Source organism: Camelus dromedarius, chromosome 8, assembly GCF_036321535.1.
Source record: "Camelus dromedarius isolate mCamDro1 chromosome 8, mCamDro1.pat, whole genome shotgun sequence".
In the NCBI taxonomy this organism is placed as follows: Eukaryota; Metazoa; Chordata; class Mammalia; order Artiodactyla; family Camelidae; genus Camelus; species Camelus dromedarius.
In genome coordinates this window covers 63301657-63324833 of record NC_087443.1, presented here as the reverse complement: position 1 = coordinate 63324833, position 23177 = coordinate 63301657, and the positions used below count along the sequence as shown (strand labels likewise).

At 40.0% G+C, this 23177-nt stretch overlaps 1 protein-coding gene across 4 annotated transcripts in view; it reads left to right on the top strand.

Moving 5' to 3' along the window:
- The window catches only part of SORCS1 (sortilin related VPS10 domain containing receptor 1), a 468685-nt gene that overhangs the window by 237428 nt on the left and 208080 nt on the right, over window positions 1-23177 (top strand). For all 4 annotated transcript variants that reach the window (XM_064488397.1, XM_010987109.3, XM_010987108.3 and 1 more), the window contains exon 3: window positions 14003-14102. In XM_064488397.1, the coding sequence (XP_064344467.1) occupies window positions 14003-14102 (100 nt within the window). The remainder of the gene's footprint in view (window positions 1-14002; window positions 14103-23177) is intronic.

The following is a 23177-nucleotide window of genomic DNA, read 5'->3' as shown; positions in this document are numbered from 1 at the left end:
TTGAAGTTAACAATGATAATAAAGCATAACTAATACACTGCTGAATTATTCATGATTATAGAAACTACACCCTCAATGTCAAGCCATGCTCCTTGGAATGTACTGTAACCTGAACATCTCTGAAATTGTCTAGTCCTAAGTGGAAGGGAAGCAATAGGGGTTGAATCAGGATTGTGCTAAAGAAGAGTGTAAGTTGAAGAAATTGCTGAGTTATACCTAGAACATGTTATACATAGTGAATTGAAATTATTATGAAACATTAATAGAAAAAATTGTAGATTACTATGTTTGGGTGCACTTGATAACCTGATGGTAGCCTGCAAGTATTCCTCACTTTTCAGTTTTTCAGTGAAGCTCAGGAAAGACTCCTGGCCTGAGTCCCTCATCCAGGCCATTCTTACCACCCGGCTGGACCCTCTGCTTTTTCCATTTTCTAGTTTATTCTCCACCAAGTAGCCAAAGTGATCCTTTAAAAAATGTTGATTTCTGACTTGGCTTTGGCCAAATCCCTCCTCTGCCCATAATCTCACACTGGAGGAAATCTAAACCTCTTACCCTATACTCCGTACATGATCTAGCCCTTGTTGATTTTTCCGTATTCATCCCCCTCTAAGCTCTAAGCATACAATTTTCTTGTGGTTTCTTGGATATACCTTAAAGCCTTAGCACTATGTTTCTTCTAATTCCAATGTACACTTATATGAGGTCTTCCAAGGCCATCCAGTCTACAGCGGTGGCCACACTGTCAGTTTTAACAAGACCCTCTTTTGTTTTCATCCGAGTACTTAATGCAAACAAGAAAATATCAAATAGTCTTAATGGTGGGATTGATTGTCTCTTATGCTAAAATGAAGGCTCTGTGAGACCAGAATCCTTGCTTGTTTTATCAGATATCTTATCCCCAGTATCCAGAACAGTGTCTGTTATATATTGTCCTCAGTTCACCTGGTTTGTTGAGTGATAAGCTCAGTTGTACACACACTTTATTATAAAAGCATTATATATACTTTTTTCCCTGCGTTTAATTTTACTACTTTAGTTGGCTGGACTAGAATCATTGTTTTCTTTGTCTAGTAGGTGACTAAACGTTCACTGATCTGATCCATTCCCCTCTCTCAGGATACATCCCGGAATGCAGATAGACTAAAATTTTGAGACAAGAACCATTTCAGGCACTATGCTGACTTATTCTGGGGTCCAGACAGGGTTTTCTGTGATTATGCAAATCTTTTGGCTCTCAGATGCAGTGAGCTCATTGTTTATTAGTAAATATTTATAAAGCACTCTGTATTGACTGTTTCCCAACCAGGTTGATTAGTGATTCCTCCCAGCAACCTTGTGAGGTCAATCATCATTATTAAAGAACAGCCCAGAGAGGCTGGGCAGCTTGCCCAAGGTCACTCAGCAGGTCTTTGGCAAAGCCTGCATTGGCAACTTCAGAGCCCATTACTGTGACAAGTCCTGGCATTTACTCCTCTTGAAAGGGTGACCCCTAATCGCTTTTCTTGTAAGGTAGGCATATAAACACTAAATGTTCTAAAGTGAGAGAAATGTGAAGGCCTTGAGTTGAAGGAGTTATTGGTGCAATTAGAAACTGGAGCCAGATATTGAAAATTGAAGATGCTGCTCAATGGAGGTGAATTGGAGGACATATTGTTTTTGAGAAAATGAGAGAAATGGAATTTGAAAAATAGGACTGTAAAAAGCAGGGATGTATGTAGAAAATCAATTTGGGTGGCCTTGGGAGATGAACAATAATAAGTTATAGGCCCAAGAGCTTTTAGAAGAGTCTGGGTCATGGTATCAGAAACAAGTCCTGTTCAGAAATAAGTTTAGTTCTCTAAAATAATATGCCACCAACTCACCTGGATTAGGCAGTGTTTCCTGATGTTTTGTGAGGATGAAATCTGGTTTACATAGTATTTCAGCCTTTGAAGTCCAACATACAAATTTCACAGTCCCCATTGTGATCAACATGTCCTACTAAATATCCTCCAGGGATGTATACGAAGGAAAATGATCTCAGTTTTAAGAAATCATGTTGCATCTCACTTTCCATTATTTTTTTCTGTTTTTTCACTTCCTTTATGATATAAGGTAAGTAGTTCTTGAATAAATGGCACTACATACTGAAATTAAAAAAAAAAGACAAGTTCTATGTGGGTGAACTGTTATGTCCTATATAATTTTGGTCCTTTGGGCTTTCAGATTTTATCTCTTAACTCTGTTCCTTGGAAGCAGATTTTCCTGAACTAACCAGCAACCACAGTAATAACTGCTTACGGTGATAAGTGCTTACTCCATGCCAGGCATTTTCCAGGAAGCAGCTCACTGAACCCTTCTAACAATCCCATGAGACAGATAGCATTTTGATCCTTATTTTACAGACAGGGAAACAGCTCTACGTGCATATCTAAAAACTTCACTTTATTAAAACCGTAGTGAGATCAAGCTCTTCCCCCTCTCAGAACCTTCCAAAGGCTGAATGTGGCCTTCAGGGCTCAGTGTGGTCCGGGTGCTATTACCTTGGAGAGGGACCAACCTCGCTCCTCCTTGCTAATGTCCTTGGCTCCAGGCATGCTCATCTCCTGGATCACCCTCACCTTGGACCTAACTCAGTGTCCTTGCACTTGCTTTTCTCTCTGCCTGTAACACTCTTTCTCAACATATGCAGCACCCCCACCCCCTTATACCACCCAGACCGATCCTCTCTGACTGTGCCGTGTAACGTAACACACCCCATCTTCACTCTCTGTCCTCTTTGCTTTCCTAGGTGTTTACAAAAGGCCTTTACTTTCGTGGTATTTACTGTCGCCTGAAAAATTATTTATACATTTGTTTATGTGTCTCTAATCTGTCTCTTTTTGCTAGAATGTAAGCTCTACAGGAACAGCAATTGTTTTGCTTTTTTCTCCTTTCTCTGTTTTGTTGCCCATGCCCAGAACAAGGCCTGGAACATGGGAAACCCAGCACAAATAATTGTTGGATGAATGAGTGAATGGACCATTACACTGTATCACAGCACTATTTTTCTGATAATTAGATTAACTGCGTATTGTGTCTGGTCAGGAAGAATCGAAGCCTTTGCAGCATCTGTTGCCGAATATTCTGGTGCCACCAGTGCCCCAGAAAGATGCAAGCCGAAGGAGGTCTGAGTGTTTTCATTTCTATTTGTGTTCACCTTGAAGCATCTAAGAATGCAGGGAAGGGACTATGGTAAGGTTTTGGATGGGACTGCCAACTTTTCCTGGATTACTTTTCTTTTTAAATAAAATTGGAAAAGCTGAGGGAAGTGGGACCTGGCAGTTCTCCTGTGACTTGGGAACAAGTGTCCGTGTGGCCTAGAGGGGTGTGTAGGTTAGAGCTCCAGCTCCACTTGGCTGGACCATCAGACTCTCTGTGAAGGGATATTGCCTGTGGGTCGGTTAGATATCACTGCACGCAGACGGGCAGGGGTGAGGGTCAATGGCTGAAGTGTTACTGGGCTTTTCTCTTTCAAATCTTCATTCCAGGAGGGATACTGGAGTACATTCTCCATAAGCAAGGTGTATCATTTCTGATTTTTAATATCCATTTTGATTGACTGTCATCCTTCATCCAGTCCCTTTCCCAGCTGTAACCACAATTTTCAGCCTGACGTGACTCTGAGTATGGTTGTACATAGTTTCTTACACAGCTATGCCTCTGTTTTTTTTAAATTTATCGGTTTTGTTTTGGAGGAGAACTAAGTTTTTCATACGTAGAATCATGTTTCTTTCATATAGCATTAATTAGTTCTAAGATGGCTAAGCTTTATATATTTTTTTTCTCTGATGAGATAAAGGTACTTTGGCGTGTTTGATAACCTGTAATTCTGAGAAATGACTTAACACAGCCATCAGAAAACCTGGGTTCTCATCATGACTTTATCTCAGCTAAATGCTTGACTTACTTTACACTGAGTCTCAGCTTCTTTATCTGCAGAATCATAAGGTCAGACTTATTCTATTGTGTGGAAATGATTGATTTCAAGAGGTTGTGTGAAAGTGTTAAAAAGTTACTGAAAGAGGGTAAACTAGAGTGTCTGTGGGGGTGGGCTGGAGTGGAGGACAGGGTTTCAGTGAGTCTAACTCCATGTGTCTACTGTATAATTAGAGGAGGTCTTAAACTCCCCACTACTTTAATTTTGAAAAAAATGAAAACATTGAACAGAAATGAGATTATCTCTAAGACCTTACTGAAGCTCTACCATTTTAGAATTTTTAACTTTCCTCAAATAATAGGTCAGGACCCCCCAATACATGGTGATTATTTAAGATATTGCTATGATAGGCAATAATGAAAAAAAAAGTGTTTTCTGACCAGGCTCAATCATTTCATCCTTAAAGAAGCTAGGCAGAGAACAGATCATATGTAACAGATAAAGAAGATATACCTCCATCTTGATGCTCCAAGTCCTGGTTGTCTCGTACAATGTGGGGATGATATTTGTCTCTAAGCCCCACCCTAGGCTTCACTGTGATTATAGAGTTCCCCCAGACTCCTCCTGCTACAGGAATTCTTGAATGTTACAGTCACATCTAGAGATCAGATGGTCCAGTCCTCTCCAATTACATGTGAGGAAGTAGTTTACTCATTTTCCAACTTCACTTCACTTCTGGAAAATTAAAGGTAGCAAAAGCTTGGTTGCACACCATCATGGTTCCCACCATTTAAGAAAAAAAAATTAACAAGATGACCTTATATCATGACACCCAGAGAACAGCTTCTATAATTTAGGATAATTGATTCATTTTAATATCAGGGAATCAGGTAAATCCCATTGTCACCACTAGATGATTAGCTGCTTATGCTTCCAAAATACAAATAAAAATGATAAAATCTGTATGTGCTAATGGAAAGGCCAGGAAGACTGAGTAACATTGTCTTCATTGGATAAATATTTTACTTATTTTTGAATATTTCCAGGTGAGACAGTGTTGGTGCTCCTTTAGCCAACCAGAGTACAGGGTGAGAGGAAAGTGAAGCAATCCGGCAGGAATAGCACATCACAATAAGCAGCTGCAGGTTAAATTCATTTTCCTGTAAAGATGCTAACACAAGGGCTATGTATGTCATTTCGTGTCTGGTACTGTACATTCTTCACAAGTAGGGGAAAGGCTGCAGTAGTCTCTAGACTAGATCAATGCCTTTGGAGTCTTGGTTTATTAGATACTTGGGCTAAGGGTCCTCATTCAACTAGAAAGTTGATTTAGGATGATAACTGGCATATATTACAAACAACTGTGGTTCATCCTTTCGGATGAGAGTGATCTAACTTCTGGGAGCTCCATTGGAAAATTCCAGGCAAACTATTCCATCTTTTCAAAGAGCACAAGACTTGAATGGATGAGTCACCTTGTCTCTGTATGAAGCTGGCCTTGGAGACTAACTGTCTGAGTTTGAATCCAGGTCCCACTCATCGATGCTGATTGGCATTGGCAAGTTGTTCTTCTTTCAGTCTTGATCTCTGTGTCTGTAAAATTCTGTAAAATGTGGACCATACCAGTACTTAACTCTTTGGGTGTTATGAGAATTAAATGAGGTAATCTTTGCAAAGTTAGCTAGCAAAGTTAGCCCAAGCTGTGGTATGTTTTAAGCATTGAGTGAATGCCCACTATTATTATTCGTAAACTATTTGGCACAATCAATTATGAGTACAGGGTAATGTAGCCTATGAAGATGTAACCTCAGCATGATAATGGAAACTCTGTGTTGGAGCAAAAATGCCTGAAGGACTAGGGCCGTATCAAAAGAGTGAACCCTTGGAGGAGGGTATATAGCTCAGGGGTAGAGTGCATGCTTAGCGTGCTTGAGGTCCTGAGTTCAATTCCCAGTACTTCTGTTAAAATAAACTAATAAAATAAACCTAATTATTCCCACCCCAAAAAGAGTCAATGCAGAAAGGAATAAAGAAGAATTAGAATAATAAAAAGAGAGAACCCTTTACATTGCTGAGCAGACATGCCTTTCTCCTCCTAGATTTATCTTTACCCCTGTAACTGATAAATGCATAGTATGTTTTGCATTGCTGTATTTATGTATATTATTTTAATATGTTAATGCATAGAACATTTTACATACACATTTGTATGTGTGCTTCCTTAAGTAAGCCCCTAATTTCTCTTATATTTATGCCTCAGAATTACCACATGACTCAGACTCAGCAGGGAACCCTGAAGTTTTCTTGCTCCATCACCCTGCAAAAAGAAATGCAAAAAAACACATGTGAAATTTCTCAAATTATATCTTCTGATAAATTTCAGGGTAGTGCCTTCAGTTCAATCAGCCACATTGTTTGAGCACCTTTTTGGATTGTAAGGAGAAGCTAAAGTGGAGAGAGACAGACAGAAGAGGAAGCATAAATTGCTGAAAAGCAGATGACCGTCAGGTGAGGGGAGTAGACCCAGACAAGGGTAATACATAGAAGAAGATAAAAAGCGACATAAGAGAGGTTCATAGGAGTTACATGGGGTTTAAAGGAGAGAGTCATTCCATTCGGCAGAGGGATGTGAGAAAGCTCCATGAAGGAAGGGGTATGTGAGTCCAGCCAGGAAGTATATAAATGAATTTTGATAAGTGGAAAGAAGGGTGAAAGGATAAATATAAACTAGTCCTGCCTTCGGAGAACATAGTCTATTAGCAGAGAAAACTGTGAGCACTGATAATTTCGGTGTAACGTGTAAGAGTCTGGGATATCGCAAAAGAAGGGATAAAGGCTGCTGGTCACCTGGCGTTGTCTGGAGAGAAATCACAGGGAAAGTGACTGTGAAGTGGACTCTTGAACGATGACAAGGGATGTGTGTCCTCTGCCCTCCCCACCCCCACCAGCTTGTCTCTGTAGCGGTGGATATTCTATTTGCAGAGACATGGTGGCAAGAGGGAGGGGGCATCTGTGACGAGGAACGAGTAGTAGTGTCACCTGGGCTGCTGCATCAGGACCTGCTGCTGCAGAGATGGCAGCAACCCGCCCGCCCCAGAGAGGGAGGGCGCAGACGAGGACAGCCGGGGACAGACAGTCCTGCGTGTGTGTGCAAGTGCGTGGGTTGGGTGTGCGTGCGTGGGTGAGTGTGTGCACAAGTGTGTGTGCATGTGTGCGTGCTCGCGCGTGTCAGAAGGATCTCGCAGACATCACCTGGTAAGAAAAATACTCTTCCCTGTGCCCGCTGCCCCAAAACTGAACTGAGACCTCTGTCTAAATTACTCGGCCCTCCCTTTCTTAAGCAACATAGTCAGAGACCTGGGTATCAGTACCAACTGTGGTTACTTTTATACTCAAAAATGAACTGAAAGAAATTTCAGAGGTAAAGGTAACCCCTATCTTTAATGTTAACTGTAATATAGATCAGTTTACTTACTGCGGAAATGTACGTGGGTGGCGATTCTTGTGTTTGAGATTTGCCACTTTCCCACAGAGCAGCATGCAGATCAAAATCGGATACATTTCACGTTTCTCTTAGCTGCCCTGTGTGACTAGAAGCATCAAGAACGCATGCAATAATCCAAAGAAAGGAAGAACAATGCCACAGAAAGACCAGAGGAATGAGAGAGGACTTCTACAGCTTATCAACACATAGGGACTTCCTCTTACATTTGAAAAATAAACACCTTTTAATTACAAGTGAAATTCGTTTCAAATTCTGTGACACGTGACAGAGTGGAACTATCTGTCTAGCACATTGACATGCCTTCTCCTAATCCTGCTGTTTAACCCCCTTTGCTCTAATTCTGCAGGTTAATCTGTAAAGCTCAGGGAATCCAAGAAACAAGAGGAGAGCTGGTTCGGCTCACGGTGCATCTTAATGTCTCAGCAGCACATTTAAATTATATGTTTAGGCTGACAGGCAAACGTATTTCAGGGCAGAATCCTTAGAAAGCAGGAGACAGTTTCCTTCAGCTCCACGTCATCATTTGATGTAGATTGCCTATTATATTCTCGGGGTATTATGAAAAATGGATTGGGAGATATTTTCTTGACAGTGGGTAGACTAATGGAATCTGGTGACTGTATTTAAAATGTGCAGGGGTTTGTTATAACATGGTAATAGAAATATCAATTGCACTGACAGGTTAAAAAAAAAAAGCTGTCAATGAATGATAATGAAGTTATTTAAATGTCGACTCACTCGCAAACATTTTCCAAACCCTAAATTATTCTTACTGCTTTAACCTCATGCATCCTAAGTGACTCAGGAGCAGAGCCTGAGGTGCAGCCAGTGCACCTTTGCCTTCGGAAACTATTTTTAGGCCGCCAAATGCACCGGGAACAATGGAAGTGGCTGCTCTTAATGATTGTAGGAAAGAAACAAATGACGGAAGCCGCAGCTGCTTGATTTAGGGGTAAATGCTGTTCCACTTTCAGGACATCTCATTTAAGCTGATTTGCGTGATGCCTTGATGCTAGTCCCCAAGCTTCCCTCTAGAGCTTGAGTCCTGGGTTTGTGACTTTGGCAAATGTCATGGTGTGTCTGGGAGAGAGGATCTTCCCTTTCTGGGGCTTGGAGGTGGAGGAGGGGGTCAGGTTATTTAGATACTTTCTAAAGCTTGGCTCATCTTTGATTCAAAGAGTGTGTCCACCCGGCTTCATGAATTCATTTGCCTTCTGGAGGCAAAAGGCATCTGCTCTGCACCAGCATTGTTCTGGGGACTTGGGGGCCAACAAGGATGTGAGCTACCCTTATGGTACTTAAGAGTAGTCAGGAAGTAGATGCCTGGCAGAGGTTCTCCAGTAAAAAGTAGGGAAGCACAGAACATGCTCACCACCCAAGTCCCACTTCATCCTGCGCAGCTGATTCAGTCTGCTCACGGCAGGGACTGCAGTGGTTCTTGTTAGACCATGTGAGCCTCTTAGTTTTGCCTTAGTAGGAGTCCAGTGGGCCACACACAAGAAGAGCAGGCATCTGTGAAGCCGGCCACTCAGCCAGGAACAGTTGGGCTTCCCAAGTGTCTGGGGTACTCTTTTTAGGGTGAAGAAGACAGCAGCATACAAAACAGACATCTTTCCTCTTCTCGAGGTGCTTACATTCTGGTGGGGGATGGAACATGCTGGGAGAGTGAGAGGAGTCACTATTTCATACAGCACTTGTGGGGTCCGGAAAGAAGTGAGGGGCATCTGTCAGGGTGTCTGGGGAAAGAGCTTTCCAAGGACAGAGAATAACAAGGCTGGAGTGGGCAGGGATGGGGAGGAGGCAGAAAAAGGAGAGGAACTGAGAAATGGGCATCTCACAATTATATTGCAAACCTATTCGATACAAAAGTAAACGTGACTTTGTCTAGAGCAAGTCTGGAGTTTGTGGTGGAGAGCAGGACAGTTAGCGAGTGCCTGAATCCAGTTCTGTTTGGCTTCAAGTACGTGCTCTTTCTCTGAGACTGTGACATCCTGGTAATCTTCATGAGACATCATCAGATCATTAACAAGTTGACGCACTCACTTTGTCCATATTCCTAGCCTCCCCAGGAGCCAGGGTGGACGAGATCCAAGACTGACTTTCCCTTCCTCTTACTTACATCACTGTGAGAGTTTCTGCTTATACTTTTCTTCAAATGGATCCTCCCTGGCAGGCCCTGTCTTTACAAAGTAAGTGAAGCCAGGTTTTGGCCTACACCACCAGGAACTTCTAATGATTTCAGTTCCTATTCATTTTACCAAGAAATGCAAAACTAGATTTTGTAAATGCATTTACTTTTCCTCTTGTAGCTTTTGAGAGAAACAGTGCAGCCTGGGGTTAGGGATGCCCAGTCTGGAGTGGCAGCCTGATTGGGGGCTGCACCTCCAAGTTCTGTGGCTTTAATTAAGCAGGTTGGTTTTCCATCTAGGTCTTCCTGGTCTCTGCATGTGACTAATACCAGTGTCCATCTCATGGGATTCTGTATGAGCTGAGGTCACATGGTAAGCACTCAATAAAGGTTCATTTTTATTATCTGATAAGTTTCTTAAGCATAATAGTCTACTCAACAATGGATTTCTGGGACAATTGTTATAGAAGCAGAGTGCAGGATCTTTAACTGTCAAATTCCCATTCTTAGCCTTACCTCTGTGATCCAAGCCCCACACAAAATGACTAGCGCATGTCCTTTAAAATATGAGAGGCTATAGATAAATAAGTTTCTTCTGTATAGCACAGGGAACTATACTCAATATCTTATTGTAACCTATAATGAAAAAGAATATGAAAATGAATATACGTATGTATATGTATGACTGAAACATTATGCTATATACCAGAAATGGACACAACATTGTAAACTGACTATACTTTAATAAAAAATAATAAAAAGTAAAATATGATAGGCTAAATGTGGTTACATTTTCAAATGGTAATAGCTTCATGAATGTCTTAGTTTCTGAGCAAACTAACGCTAACTCATTTTCAGCGGTTGAGATTTTCCTGGAAGGTGCATGTAATGGGTTTGAGTAAGTGCTGGGCAAAGAATACAAAAAAAGAATGAGGGATAAAATGAATAACAAAAGCTATCATTTGTAGATTGTTTATTACATACCAGCCATTGTACTCAGTGCTTTTTATGGATTAATTTAGTTTACAAATGATTCTGTGCTTATTTATTATCTCATTTGATGGTATAAGATTATAGTAGAGGAAATCCAATCACACGTTTTATTTCTGCCACTCCTTGTGGAAACTAGCCATGCCTTGAATTGGTCCCTTCTTTCAGTGTGATAGGAGACTTTGTCATCTTAAAGAGATCACAGGGTCTTGGAAGGCAGGTGCCATGCCTTGAATGTGGTTTCTCCACCCTTCCAAGAAACTCATCTCTGTTCTATGTATATAGTAAATTCTTAAATAACAAAATACTTTCAAATGTTCTGAACATATTTAAGATATGTTTGTAAAAAAGTAGAGTAAGGATTAAAGATCAAAAGCAAGAACCTATAATTCTTGATTTAATCATTTGCTATTTATTTTCCTGGAATGCTTAGTTTTTAAGCGAAGTCTAGCCCAAGTCTAGATGTTGACAGAAGCTATGTTTTTCTTCTGTAGATAGGTCAACTTATAAACAAAACCTGAAAAAAATGTGTGCTTTGGAATGTTTTAAAAAAATGGTACCAGTTGCAAATTCAAGGCTGCTTATATTGCATCTTAACTACGTCTTTCTATGATAACGTATTTTTTAAGATTACTTCCTCTTTTTTGACTTTGCAACAGCAGTCACTTTATGGTTAGCAAAACTGGCATTTTCTCTTTGCAAATTTAATTTGTTTTAAATATTTTTATTGCTCCCCTTTTCTTATGAAACCAAGATCCATAATCTTTCTTTAGCCTTTTTTTTTCTTTTTTTTTTTTGCCTTTGATATGGTTTTCCAAAGTATATTGTTCAGGACACTAATCTCATTAGATATCTCTCAAGAATGAATCCTATAATCAAATATGTTTTGAAAATGCTTCATGAAATATGCATGTAAGAGGTTCACAGTGTATATTAGAATAATAAAATTTATATATGTATATAAGAACAGTAAAATTTGTAAGTTCTAAAGTAAAGGAACATTAAATTTTGCCTAATCAAGCATTTCCTAACTTTTTTTTTTTTGATCTTGAATAATACTCCTCTCCCCCATATCTAAGGATGATACTTAAAATATTTAACAGCTAGTTCACTGGCTCAAAAGCCAGCCTGCTGCTCTGCTATCTGTCCCTCATTTGCTTTTTCAGAGCCCACATCCCAGGGAGACTGAATTTCCCACATTTGGCCATGCAGGCATAACTAGGACAATATGTTAGCTGTGAAGGGGGGTTTGCAGATGGGCACCAGGAGTTGCCTTCCAGCGTTCAGTGCCTCCACCAAGGTCACTGCCTCCTCCACGGGGGCTCAGGTATAGCCTGATTGGCATAGGAAGTGACCAATCAGAACAGGTGCTGGAGCAAGTTTCTTGAGGACCTCTGATGTGCCAGCCCTCAAGCTTTTGGTTGCTGGGACTGTGAGGAGATCTGGGAGTTCTCCAAGGAGAGGCCATGGTGGTGAGGCTGATGGAAGTAGCTACTCAGAGAGCTTTACCAGCTGGCTTGGAAGTGTTGAGTAGGTTCACTCCTTTATCATTGTACCAGCGTATCAAAGCTGATTGTTAGTTTTACCCATGACACGGGTCAGCACTCTGTCTAATTCTGGTTCTGTGGGACAACCATGAACAATTGCTAGTCTATGCCATTTTGGGTGTTGGAAATGCATCCTTTTTTTTTTTCTCATTCTACCTATTGATTATTACAATGGCATAACATTTAAACATGTAGTTTTGTTGGAATGGAGAATTGACAAATTGTAATTCACTTTTTGAGCTTTAAGAAATCAAGGGACAAAAAATAGCACATAAAGTAATGGCGGATACTTTGAAGGATCTGTATTGGTGATTTTTATAAGAGAAAAGTACCCAATAACATATTGTAAGCTCTCTGGAAAAAAAAGTTGTTAATGTCAGTCTGAACTAGTCACTCCATTACTATCTTGCCACATCGGGATTTCAGTTAAATACACACACACACACACACACACAAATACAGGGTTTGCCCTTGTCATATGTTTTTTTGAATGTAAAAATATTCATTGAGTAGCTCAAGGATCAAGTTAATAGAAATCATAAGAAACTAATTATTATGCCCTTATGGAATTAACCCTACTTCTCTAGCCTCCTTTCCCATTATCCCATTGGAAAACTAAACCATTCTGTCATCTCCAACATAGTCCTACTGATTTCCACCTATCACCAGGCAAATTTATTAATGTACAGATATTTGCACATTTCATCTTCTTCCCATCACCACCCCCAGAGATTTTGTATCTATTTTTTTGTTGTTGTTCTTGAACTTGTATTGTTCCAAATACTAAATAGAAAAAGTTATCCAATAAAAGGAGCTAGTGAAATTTTGGAGATAAGCAAGTCTTAGAAGAGAACGTTGACCCAGTAAGGCCAGGGTAAAAGTGGAAAAAAAAATGATCAAACACCAAGATTGGACTGAGTAAAGAAAGAAGTCTCAGATATTTCTTAGAAAGTAGGAGGAAATTTCACATCAACGTGAGTTTAAGGAGAAAAAAAGATGAATGTAGAAGGAGAATTTAGTCTTTTGTGATTCATAAATAAGATCTTCTGTCAAAGAGTTTTGGAATGTTCTTCAAATATTCTTGGCTATCAGCCAGTGTTTGGGCTAGAGCACAGACTGGTCCTGAAGAAAGCCAGTTATATGTTTGGGTTCTCTCATCCACTTTCTTCAAATACAGATAGTATTTCCTACTGTACATGGTTGTAATGATGATCTAATAAGATTGATCATCTGAAATAGATAATAGACTTACATGGAGAAGGTGATTAGGGCCTATTTATTCAGTCTGAATAATAAGTTCTTGACCAATGTTAAGAAAAGATGAGAGAATTTCCAAAAAAATTGCAGGGTCACTGCCAAGAAGTAATATACTCCCAGCCTCAGATTGCTTAACACTGGAAAAGGCCACTGAGTAGAACTGTGAAATCTCACTTATTATTAAGACATTTTCTTATTCTTAAATAATGGGAAAAGACAGAATGACCTTTGGAGGGACTGACCTGCCATATATTCTATGACTCATGAAACAAAAAACAGTTTGTACATAAATCAGGAGAACCTGCTTTTCCACTGTGCCAAGGATAAAGCAGAAGTTTGGAAATGTCAAATCTAAGTAAAAGCTCATTATTTCTTTGGCCAATTTAAGCGACACCCTCATTCTTAATCTTAAAATTAAACACATTCTTTATGAAATGCACGTACGTTAAGGAGCAGTGGAGAGATGGAGTTTTAATTTTTACCAATTCAATTTAAATGCAAATGTTAACCACTCACATGATGCTACTGTGTACATAATTAAGCATCATTATATACTACGTGAATCATTTAGAAACCTCTGGAGGGCTATCCTACTATGTAAAACATACATTATACTGACAAGCGGGCAAATGACGTATACATCTGTCCTCATTAATGCTCCTTTTGAATTATAGGTCAACTGATTATGGGACAACCTATGAGAAGCTGAATGATAAAGTTGGGTTGAAAACAATTTTAAGCTACCTCTATGTGTGTCCTACCAACAAGCGTAAGGTAAGGAATGCATATTCAGCATGTTATTTATTCATGGTGTGACTTCTGTCTTGGCTGGCTCTCTGAGCCACCTAAAAATCCATTACAGGTAAGCTTTAAGAGATGTAAAGATGAGTTGATGGATGTTAAGGTGGTAAAATGTCTGACACATCATAATTTTCAGATCAGCAGCTGTGAATGTAGGAGGGAGCTGGGTAGATATATCATTAGCATTTCCAAAAGGCACTACAGGGAATGAGTCTTGTTATTGGATGTTTGGACTCTTGTAAGGGGTCTGACCGATCAGGGACAAGAATCAGAGTCTTGACAAAACAAAAGGTGGGGTTTTCATAAGATGTCCCTCTGTTTTCCCTTGACATGGAATAAATAGATTGGCTAGAATTGAAGTGAATGCATTGTCCTACAGCAGGTTGGAGGTTTCATTTCTAAAATTTGTTCAGCCTGCACACACATGTCAGGGTGGAGACACTGCTGGAAGGAACCTTGGAGATCATGATGTACTACACCCTAATTTTACAAATAAGAACACTGAGGTTCAAAGAAAGGAAATGGCTTGTCCCCATCACAGAGTTACAGACACAGTTGGGACTAGAATTCAGGTTTCTTGATTGGCAGGCATTCTGTTTCTACTACATTATACTCCTCCTATGCAGAGGGTTTATCTAATCTTCAGAGAAAGATGGTACTTTCTTAGGAAGAAAATGTTTGCTGTTAAATGAGAAAGACCTGTCTCGAGGAGAGTAGTGCTACATTCATTATTGGTTTCAAAGATCTGCACTATCAAATTCTGGATTCTGACATATACTCTGTAAGCATTATATATGCCTTATATAAATGGATAATGATATCCATCAGGAAATAGAAAAGTGCTGTTCATTAATGTGTCCTAAGCCATATTCTCATATGATGGTAACACTGACATCCAGGCTCTTGTTTTAGATCTGTCAGTAGGTACGGTTAGTGACCGTGGGCAGGTTCTGCATTTTCTTATCTGGCCTGTGGAAGGTGGATTAGTACATCACTAACCAGTTATCCTCAACTCTGGCTGTATATTCAAAGCTCTAGTTGTCCTCCAGTGGGCAAGCCTCAGCCCCACCCCTGTTGCTCTGGTGTAGGGTTCAGGGAGCTATATCTGGAGCAAGCTCCCACGTGCTTCTGGTATGTATCTGGGGTTAAGAACCACTGATGTAGAGTGTCATGTTTCTTCTGGCCCTAAACATGTCAAGTTCTTCAGTAGAAGTGGCATAATTTCCCAGCTGTGCATGGACTCTGGAGTCAGATGGCTTGAGTGAAAACCCAGCTAAACCAATTAACAAGTGCATAACTATGGTGATTTACTTAATCTCTCGAAGCACGGTGTCATCAAATTTAAATGGGGATAATTGTAGTACCTACCTCATAAGGGAAGTTAGGATTACAGGAACTAAGGCATTTTAAGTGTTTAGCACAGAATAGGTAAGTCTTAATCAATGTTTTTCTCTCCACTTTATTCTCCTTTTCTCATCTTCCTTCTCCTCCTTCTTCATGTAGTTACTATAAGTAATAGTAGTGATTATCCTGTATAAATAGCAGTCTTCAGTAGAACTTTCCTCACTGATAGAAATGGTCCTCTACGCTGTCCAGTGCTGTGGACACTAACCACTGAGGGCTATTGAGTATTTGAGATATAGCTAGTGTGACTGAGAAACTGAATTTTACATTTCATTTAATTTTAATTAATTTGAATGTAAATAGCCACATGAGGCTGGTGGCCGCAGGATTGAACAGCACAGTTCAATAATGTCAGCCTCACAGATTTAGTGATTTACCCTTTAGCATTACTATCTTCTCCTTAGGCTGATTACGGTCCGTCAACAATTAGATATACACCATTTTGATCTGCTGTATACAGCCCTAAATTGAGGAACTGAACTTATATCCTTTATTTTTATAATGAGATTTAGTTATGTTTGTTGGCTTTGGATCGATTCTTGTAATCCCTATTGATTTTTCCTCTAGTTCACATTTTTAGTAAATTTTATTTAACAATCAACAAACTGTAGGCACCAGAGGGTGTAAAAAGAAATAAGCAGCTTTCCACCCTCAAGGATCCCTTTTCTGGTGGGAAAAGCACTCTGAATTTTTGTGATTGAGAAATCTCTGACTCTGCTTCCACCTTGCAGGTGACTTTGGTTGAGTCATTTACATTTTCCCATTTGTAAAGTGAGATAGACAAAAACAAAGGAATTTGTAGCTGGAAGACACCTTCGAATTGTTCTCTTCTAGTGATAGTCTCTGTTTCATTGATGCCATTAGAAAGGAATATGATTTTTAAAAATAAGATGTCAAATATTGCAGTGAGCATAGGTTTTTCTGTAGCAGCAGAATATGTAGTGGTGACACCTTGAAGGAGACTTAAAGATTCTTAGCAGGAGCAGGACTTGAAGAGTGAGACTTTCAAGTCCAGATGTAGCACCCAACACTGGAAGCAATGCTTAGACGTGGTACAGAAAGGAGCCCTACCCTCGAATTCACTCATGTCAATCAGTGCATCAGTATCAGCCAAGCTGCATACTTAATCTATAGTTATCTGCAGGACTTTAAAAAAGGACATTTGGCCATGGACACTTGGCTGAAATTAAGACTTGGCTGATCCTTTTTCCAGAGAAAAGAAAGCCATTACCCATGACTCTAAGAACAGCTTTCTCTGCACAGGTTACCTTCCAGAAGCAGAGGCAGGCCTGAGCTGTTTAAATCACAGTGTTTATGGGTGAACCTAAGAGAAGGGATCTTTTCCTCCACAGATAAATGAGGCCTTCAGGGTCACTTTCTGAGATGCTGATAGATTTAAGAAATATTGGAGGACGATGAAGGTCTTTACAATGCTGCGAAAATCAATAAAGTTGACATAGCAGTATATTTGTGTTCAGTTTTTCTACTTATGAGCTGAATTTATCACCATGAAATATGTACTTCCCCCTCGCAAAGGGACATACTTGAACCAAAGAGATAGTACCTGCCCAACATTTTAATGTGTGAATATATTTTCCCCAATCAATAAGAGTTTATGTTACAAAAAGAAGGAAGAAGAAGAGAAAAAATATCTCAGGCTCCATTAATTATGCAGGACAAAGGCATTCACGTTTGCTCCAGTTCTCCTAGGACTTCTGCGTCCTCCGGTGAAAAGGCGGACTCCTTTAAAGGGTTGTATTAATTCTTTTTGGTCTCTGGGGTGCTGTCTGGCAAGTTAACATCTTTTGTACCAGATACTTCTCTCTCCTTTTCACTCAGTGAGAACAACTGGAATAAAACTGACATCAGGGTAACTGTCTTGCATTCCCAGAAACCTGTTTTGCCTTTGCGTTCTTGCTATTTTTAGTGGCTTGCAAGGACAAGCACAGTTCCTCAATCAACACGTCTCCAACAGCGGGCATCATGCCCTGGCTTTGTGGGCAGCTTGTTAGGGGCACTACTGGGATCAGAGTCCAGAACAAAACAGGCCCTTATTTACAGTTTAAATTGATGATCATCCATTGGCTGTTGCTCTGCAAGCCTGCTGTAAATTACAGCCGCTTTCCTTGGAGACATCTGTTACAGTAAAAACTGTAATCTCATCATAGGTCAGTCTAGGAAATTTTGACTAACTAAGAGACATAGAAAGCTGGCTCCCAGGTATTACAGTAGCTCAATATACTCTTTTTTGAAGGAATACTACACCTGGCCTCTGATATGTGAGGTAGGCTCAAAAGAGCAAGGATGAATGGGTCCTAGTGCCTGAGGAGAGGCAGGCTATCCGTCACTATGGCTATGGCTCCAAGGAAAAGCTCTCCCCCACCTCTGGGTCATGATAAATCCCAAGGCTTGTAGGTTTCTGCAGTAGTTTATTGGCTACATACATATAATCTTCAATGAGAAAAGATGATTTAACTTGCACCTGAAATGAACATCTGGGATGTAGAGGGTGATGGGAAGAACAAATACAAATGTATCAAAGAAAAAAAATCAATGCTGAAATCTCAGTCTTACTCTTAAATTCTCACCGAGTGTGTTTGTTTTCTGACTGAAAAGAAAACTTCTTTATACTCTGCATGTATCTATCAACGCGCGTTCCCATCACCCCCCACTAACCTTAGCTCTTCTCCCTTCACGTGGTCTTGTACAACATCTTCAAGGATTAAAGAATACAAAATCCCAAGTGGAATTCATTGGAGGAGAGAAGAAGAAAAAGAGTGTTTTGTTTTTTTTGAACTCTGAACAGCCAATTCATTTAGTTGTTCTATCCGTGTACTCTCTGTACGCTGTGCTCCTAGCAAAGAAAAAAACCTAGAGGTTATTTGTTCTTTGTATTTCCTGTGTCCCCCTCATACCCCAGTTCCTTCTCCTTTCAGTGTTATCACCACCTAATTAATATTGTTCCTGCTGAGAGAGCCTTCCAAGACTTTCATCCTATAAATAGGACCCTGGCTCCTCAGAACACATTGATCATTTTTGTGGGTCTCTTGGTACCTGTCAACGTTAAACACTGTTTGCATTTTCTCCAGATGTTTAGGTTTTAATTACTCTACTGTATGTGGTTTTTTCTCGATAAGTGTATGATTATTGAGTCCTTGCTTCTTCTCTTTGTATCCTGGGCATGCTTAATACCTCCTGTCATTTGCTTGGGTGGTCTGTATCATGTATGTGACTTTTGGGGACAGGGAAGAAGTGTGGCTGATAGTGTCTACCAGCTCCTCTTAAGAAAAATGATGGAATCATTAAATCAGAGCCTTAAAGATGTTGGAAGTTTTCAGATTCTGCTTTTGCATTTAACAAATAGGGAAACTGAATGCTGAAAGATTAGTGTCTTGCCTAAGGTTGCATTCAACTGGCGAATGAATAGCTAAGATCATTAGACCTTTAAAGTCAACCCCAAATTTCACCTATCCCATAAAATCAAATCAATTTCACTGAGATTTTCTCACTCCCCCAATCTCCCAGGCGTTTGCCTCTTTTTTCTAGCACTTTTCTCTTCTAATTATACTTGCTTTTTGACCCTGTCTAGCCCTCCTTTTAGAACACAGCATCCTAGATGGGATAAAGTGCCTTGATCAGCTATTGTCTCAAACATGCCGAGCCAGGGTCTTGGGGTTCAGTCAGTGTCCAACACATAGATAAGGATTTTAATTGAACGTAGGTTGGGTTTTGGACTCCTAGGCTGGAACTTGAAAAGAAAAGTCAGTGTGACACTAGCTTTGATTCATTTATTTTCTTTAATTATAAAATTAATTATTTCAAGTGAATAAACAAGGATAGTTAAAAAAAAAAATCCCTGTAGGTTATAGTCATTTCTAGGCCATAGTGTATAATTTTGTCTTTTCTAGCCAAGAAGAGCATGATTAATATTTAAAATGCTAGGACTTTGCGTAGCACTCACTCGACATTATCTGCCGAGGCCAAGGGGAGCTAGTGTATTGTATAATACATCAAAAGGGGCGCATGACATTTCCCTTGGCGGGCAGGCAACACTTGCTCTTTCCTCCCTCACTCTTTTATCTGTCCCTTTGTACACAAGATCATGCATTTGCCTCTAATCTTTTGAAAAAATAGCGTATGTTTCATTCATAAAGAAATACAACACATGAACTCAGAGTCAGTGCAAGTGACATTCCCAGACTTCAGTAGAAGTGACTTTTTCAGCAAACGGCTGCTTCCTTTCCTGCACTTAACCTGGGCAGTGACGGCTAAAGGGAGAAATCATCTCCTTTGATCCTTCCTGGGAACAGCTGAGTGTCTAGACTATTTCATTCCATCAAGCATTGTTCCTTTCTTTTCTTGAGCATTCAGAAATCAAATCAAATCCAAGAAAGCATAGTGCATCTACATTTTACCACCCTCTGGGTGATTTTTCAACAGTCCTCCAAGCCCCCGGCTTTCAAACAAGCTGTAGAATAGTAAGTGCAAAGTGCTCTGTTTGAAACAGGGACAGAGTTCAGGAACAGTGCCCACTAGCAGACTCCCTCGTCACCCCAATGTGGCCCTGGGGAGCCCTGTGGGACTCTTGGGCAACACAGAACACAGTTGGAAAAAAACCAAAAAACACTGATGTAGGCCATTCCATTTCTGTACATGGAATTACTCCTGAAATAACCATGTACCTCATACTATTTTCCATAAATCAAAGCACCTATGATAACAGTCATAGATTAAAAAAGCTAATCAAGCCACAGTCTTCAATTTTAGCACAGTATGTTAGGTACCTAGTTGACTTTTATTGAATCTGTGTCTCTCTAACACTAACGTTAAAAAAAAAGAGAAGACATTCAGAATGTGCCTGGTTTCTCAGAACATGTCAAATTAACTAGTAATTCACTGTTTTATTTCAAGCAGCTTTAAGTAGAACTAAGTATTTTGTTGTTGTTGTTGGAAAGAAGGTTCGTGCATAATTAACATCACATATTTTGTTATTCCTCATTTGTAAGATGTTGTGGTCTATCACATATAATAAGCATCTGATACATTAAATATTAATCATGAATTGCTGATCTAAAAAGAAACAACTCAGTTATCTCTGTATAAGGATGAAGTTTATGCGATGTTGACGTTATAATTCAGAGTTTTAATAGCCATATTTGTGTTTTAAAAATATACAGGTAATAGCTGAATCGCTTTGCTATATACATAAAACTAACATTGTAAACCAACTACACTTCAATAAAAAACAAAATGAAAAAAAAAAAAAAATAGTACAGGTAGCTAGCTAGCTGTCAAGTAGGTAGACTGGTGATAAGCAGATCCCCAGATCAACCTTTTCTAAATTAAGACAACATCCTCTAGTTGATGTCAGGTGGTATTTATTTCCCAAACAGGGAACAATAGAGCTCTGTCGTTTGGTGTTACTTCTATTGAGCAAATGAAGTTAATCAAGGTAGAGAGAGCCTGAGTTAGTCTCAAAATATTATGAAGTAAGATTGATCTGGAAACTGCATGTTTCTTATACCACTGAGTGGGTCTCAAAAGGTAGGTTGCCTCTATGGCCAAGTGCAGAGAAGTTCTCAAAAATGAAAGAAAGCCTGTAGCAGAGGCTGATCATTCTTCAAATATGCCTCATAGACTATCTGCTTAACCTTCTTTGGGGGAGCAGATCTTTTTTATTGAGTTATCCACCTCTTTATTTATTTATTTTTGTCTCATCATCTGTCCTCATTAAAACTCGAGTTCTCTGAGGTCTGCCTGGCCTCATGTTAAATGCCCATCCATTACCCTTTTATGAAGGTCAAATGCATTATTTCAGGTTGGTTCCAAGTTACGCTCATCTGTGGAAAATGGTCAGAAGTCTTTTCAACATTCTGGTCTGTTTGCTTCCAGCATACTCCCTGTGGTTTCTCAGAGGTTTCCATCATTCAGTGTTTGACACACTGTATCTAGAACATTTGTTTCTAGTGAGTAGCCATGCTGCTCTGGTGATAGATGGAGATGAATGCTGGCCGCTACAGGAAACGTGCCGTATTTCCTCGGGTGGGGATGTTTCACTCCAGTATAACAGATTTGCTCTGAGCTTTCTCTTGGTCCTGTCAGGAAAAACAGAGTCAGCGTCGATGAATCTTTAATAAAACCACTTTTTTCTTCCCTGGAGAAATTTAAGAGAATACCTCTGGCCTCAGGGGCTAAATTGTTTCCGTTTAAACATTCCTTTTTCTGACCTGACCTTCCTCTTGACCAAATCTTCTTTTGATGGTTTTTCTCTAGGCACCCACCTCCCATTTTACTAGGTCCCTGGCTGCTAGTGTGTTTTTCCTTCCATAGCCATCCTAGTCAACGACTTAGAATAACTTTTGCAGGGCAAAATACCATAGCTTGTAGGTGACAACATGGGCTTAGATCTTAATAGGTAAAACGGCCTGCAGTCTGATGACTAGGATGGAGCAGTCTCTTCTTTGCTTACTTGGGGCTGTGTGTGCTTGTTTGGGGACTAGAATACTAAATATCTCCAGGATTGACAGCATCTGTCACCAGGAAATGAGCAGGCCTTTAGTGGAGAAAAGGATGTGGATGGAGCCAGAAAATAAAGGACGGGGAGAAAAATAAAACACCCTGAATACACAGTATCTCACAGGTAAGAGGAGAAAAGGTGCGAGAGGACAGGCACAGATGTTAAGCTAAGAGGGAAGACAGCAGAGATCACTACAAAGCATTCAGAGTAACCAAATGGTGATGAGAGAAAGCTAATACACAGAGCACAGTGAAGACAGAAGGTTAAAGAAAAAGAAATAATAAAAGCATAATTTTTTCCAATAGGAGGTTAAGAATCTCTTGAGATCGCTCAGAGAGAAGAGTGCTGGCTAATTTACCAGGAACTTATTAAAGCTTTCAGAGGGAGTACAATTTACCTTTATCTCTCAGTTCTTCCTGAGTGCTTTCAAAGGGGGAAAAGATGTTGATGGCTGTGGGCGAAATTGGTTTTGCCAGGAAGAAGCACACAATTATGACTCAAGTGTGGAGGAGCGGCAGGCCTGGATCTGGGCTCTCCAGCTCCCCAGCAGCAGATTGAAATATCCTGGCTACTGCCTGTACTTACAGGATTTTTGTCCTTTTCTTGCTGTCTCTCCCAGCTCCTCCCCCATTCCTCTATGGAATGACCTCCTCTGTTTATGTGTACATCTTAAGAGTTTCTGCACTTGTCAGGTGCACAACTCAGCATCTATTTGCAGTCACTGTGGAGCCACACTTGGCTATTTGAGGGCCGTCAATGTGAATTTTTGCCTGGTGGAGTCATTACTTGTGGTGTAGTGGTTAATCTAATGGGCCCTGGAGCCAGTCGGCCTGCCTTTAAATTCCAGCGAAGCCAGACTAGGTGTGTGCCCTTAGCCGACGTTTCATTTGTTGGTTTGTTTGTTATACAATGTCCTTACCTCTACAATAAAATAAAACGATTGTGTCAATATCAAGAGGTAGTTATGAGAAGAGGTAAAGCAAAAAAGAAGTGCCTGACATACAGCAGGTATTCAATAAATGTTAGTCTCATTCGTTACCATCTTTATCCGTTTCTTACTATATGGCCATGCTTTATGCTATCATTTGTCAACTCAGTGAGAATTATTAAATGCTTATTTTGTGCCA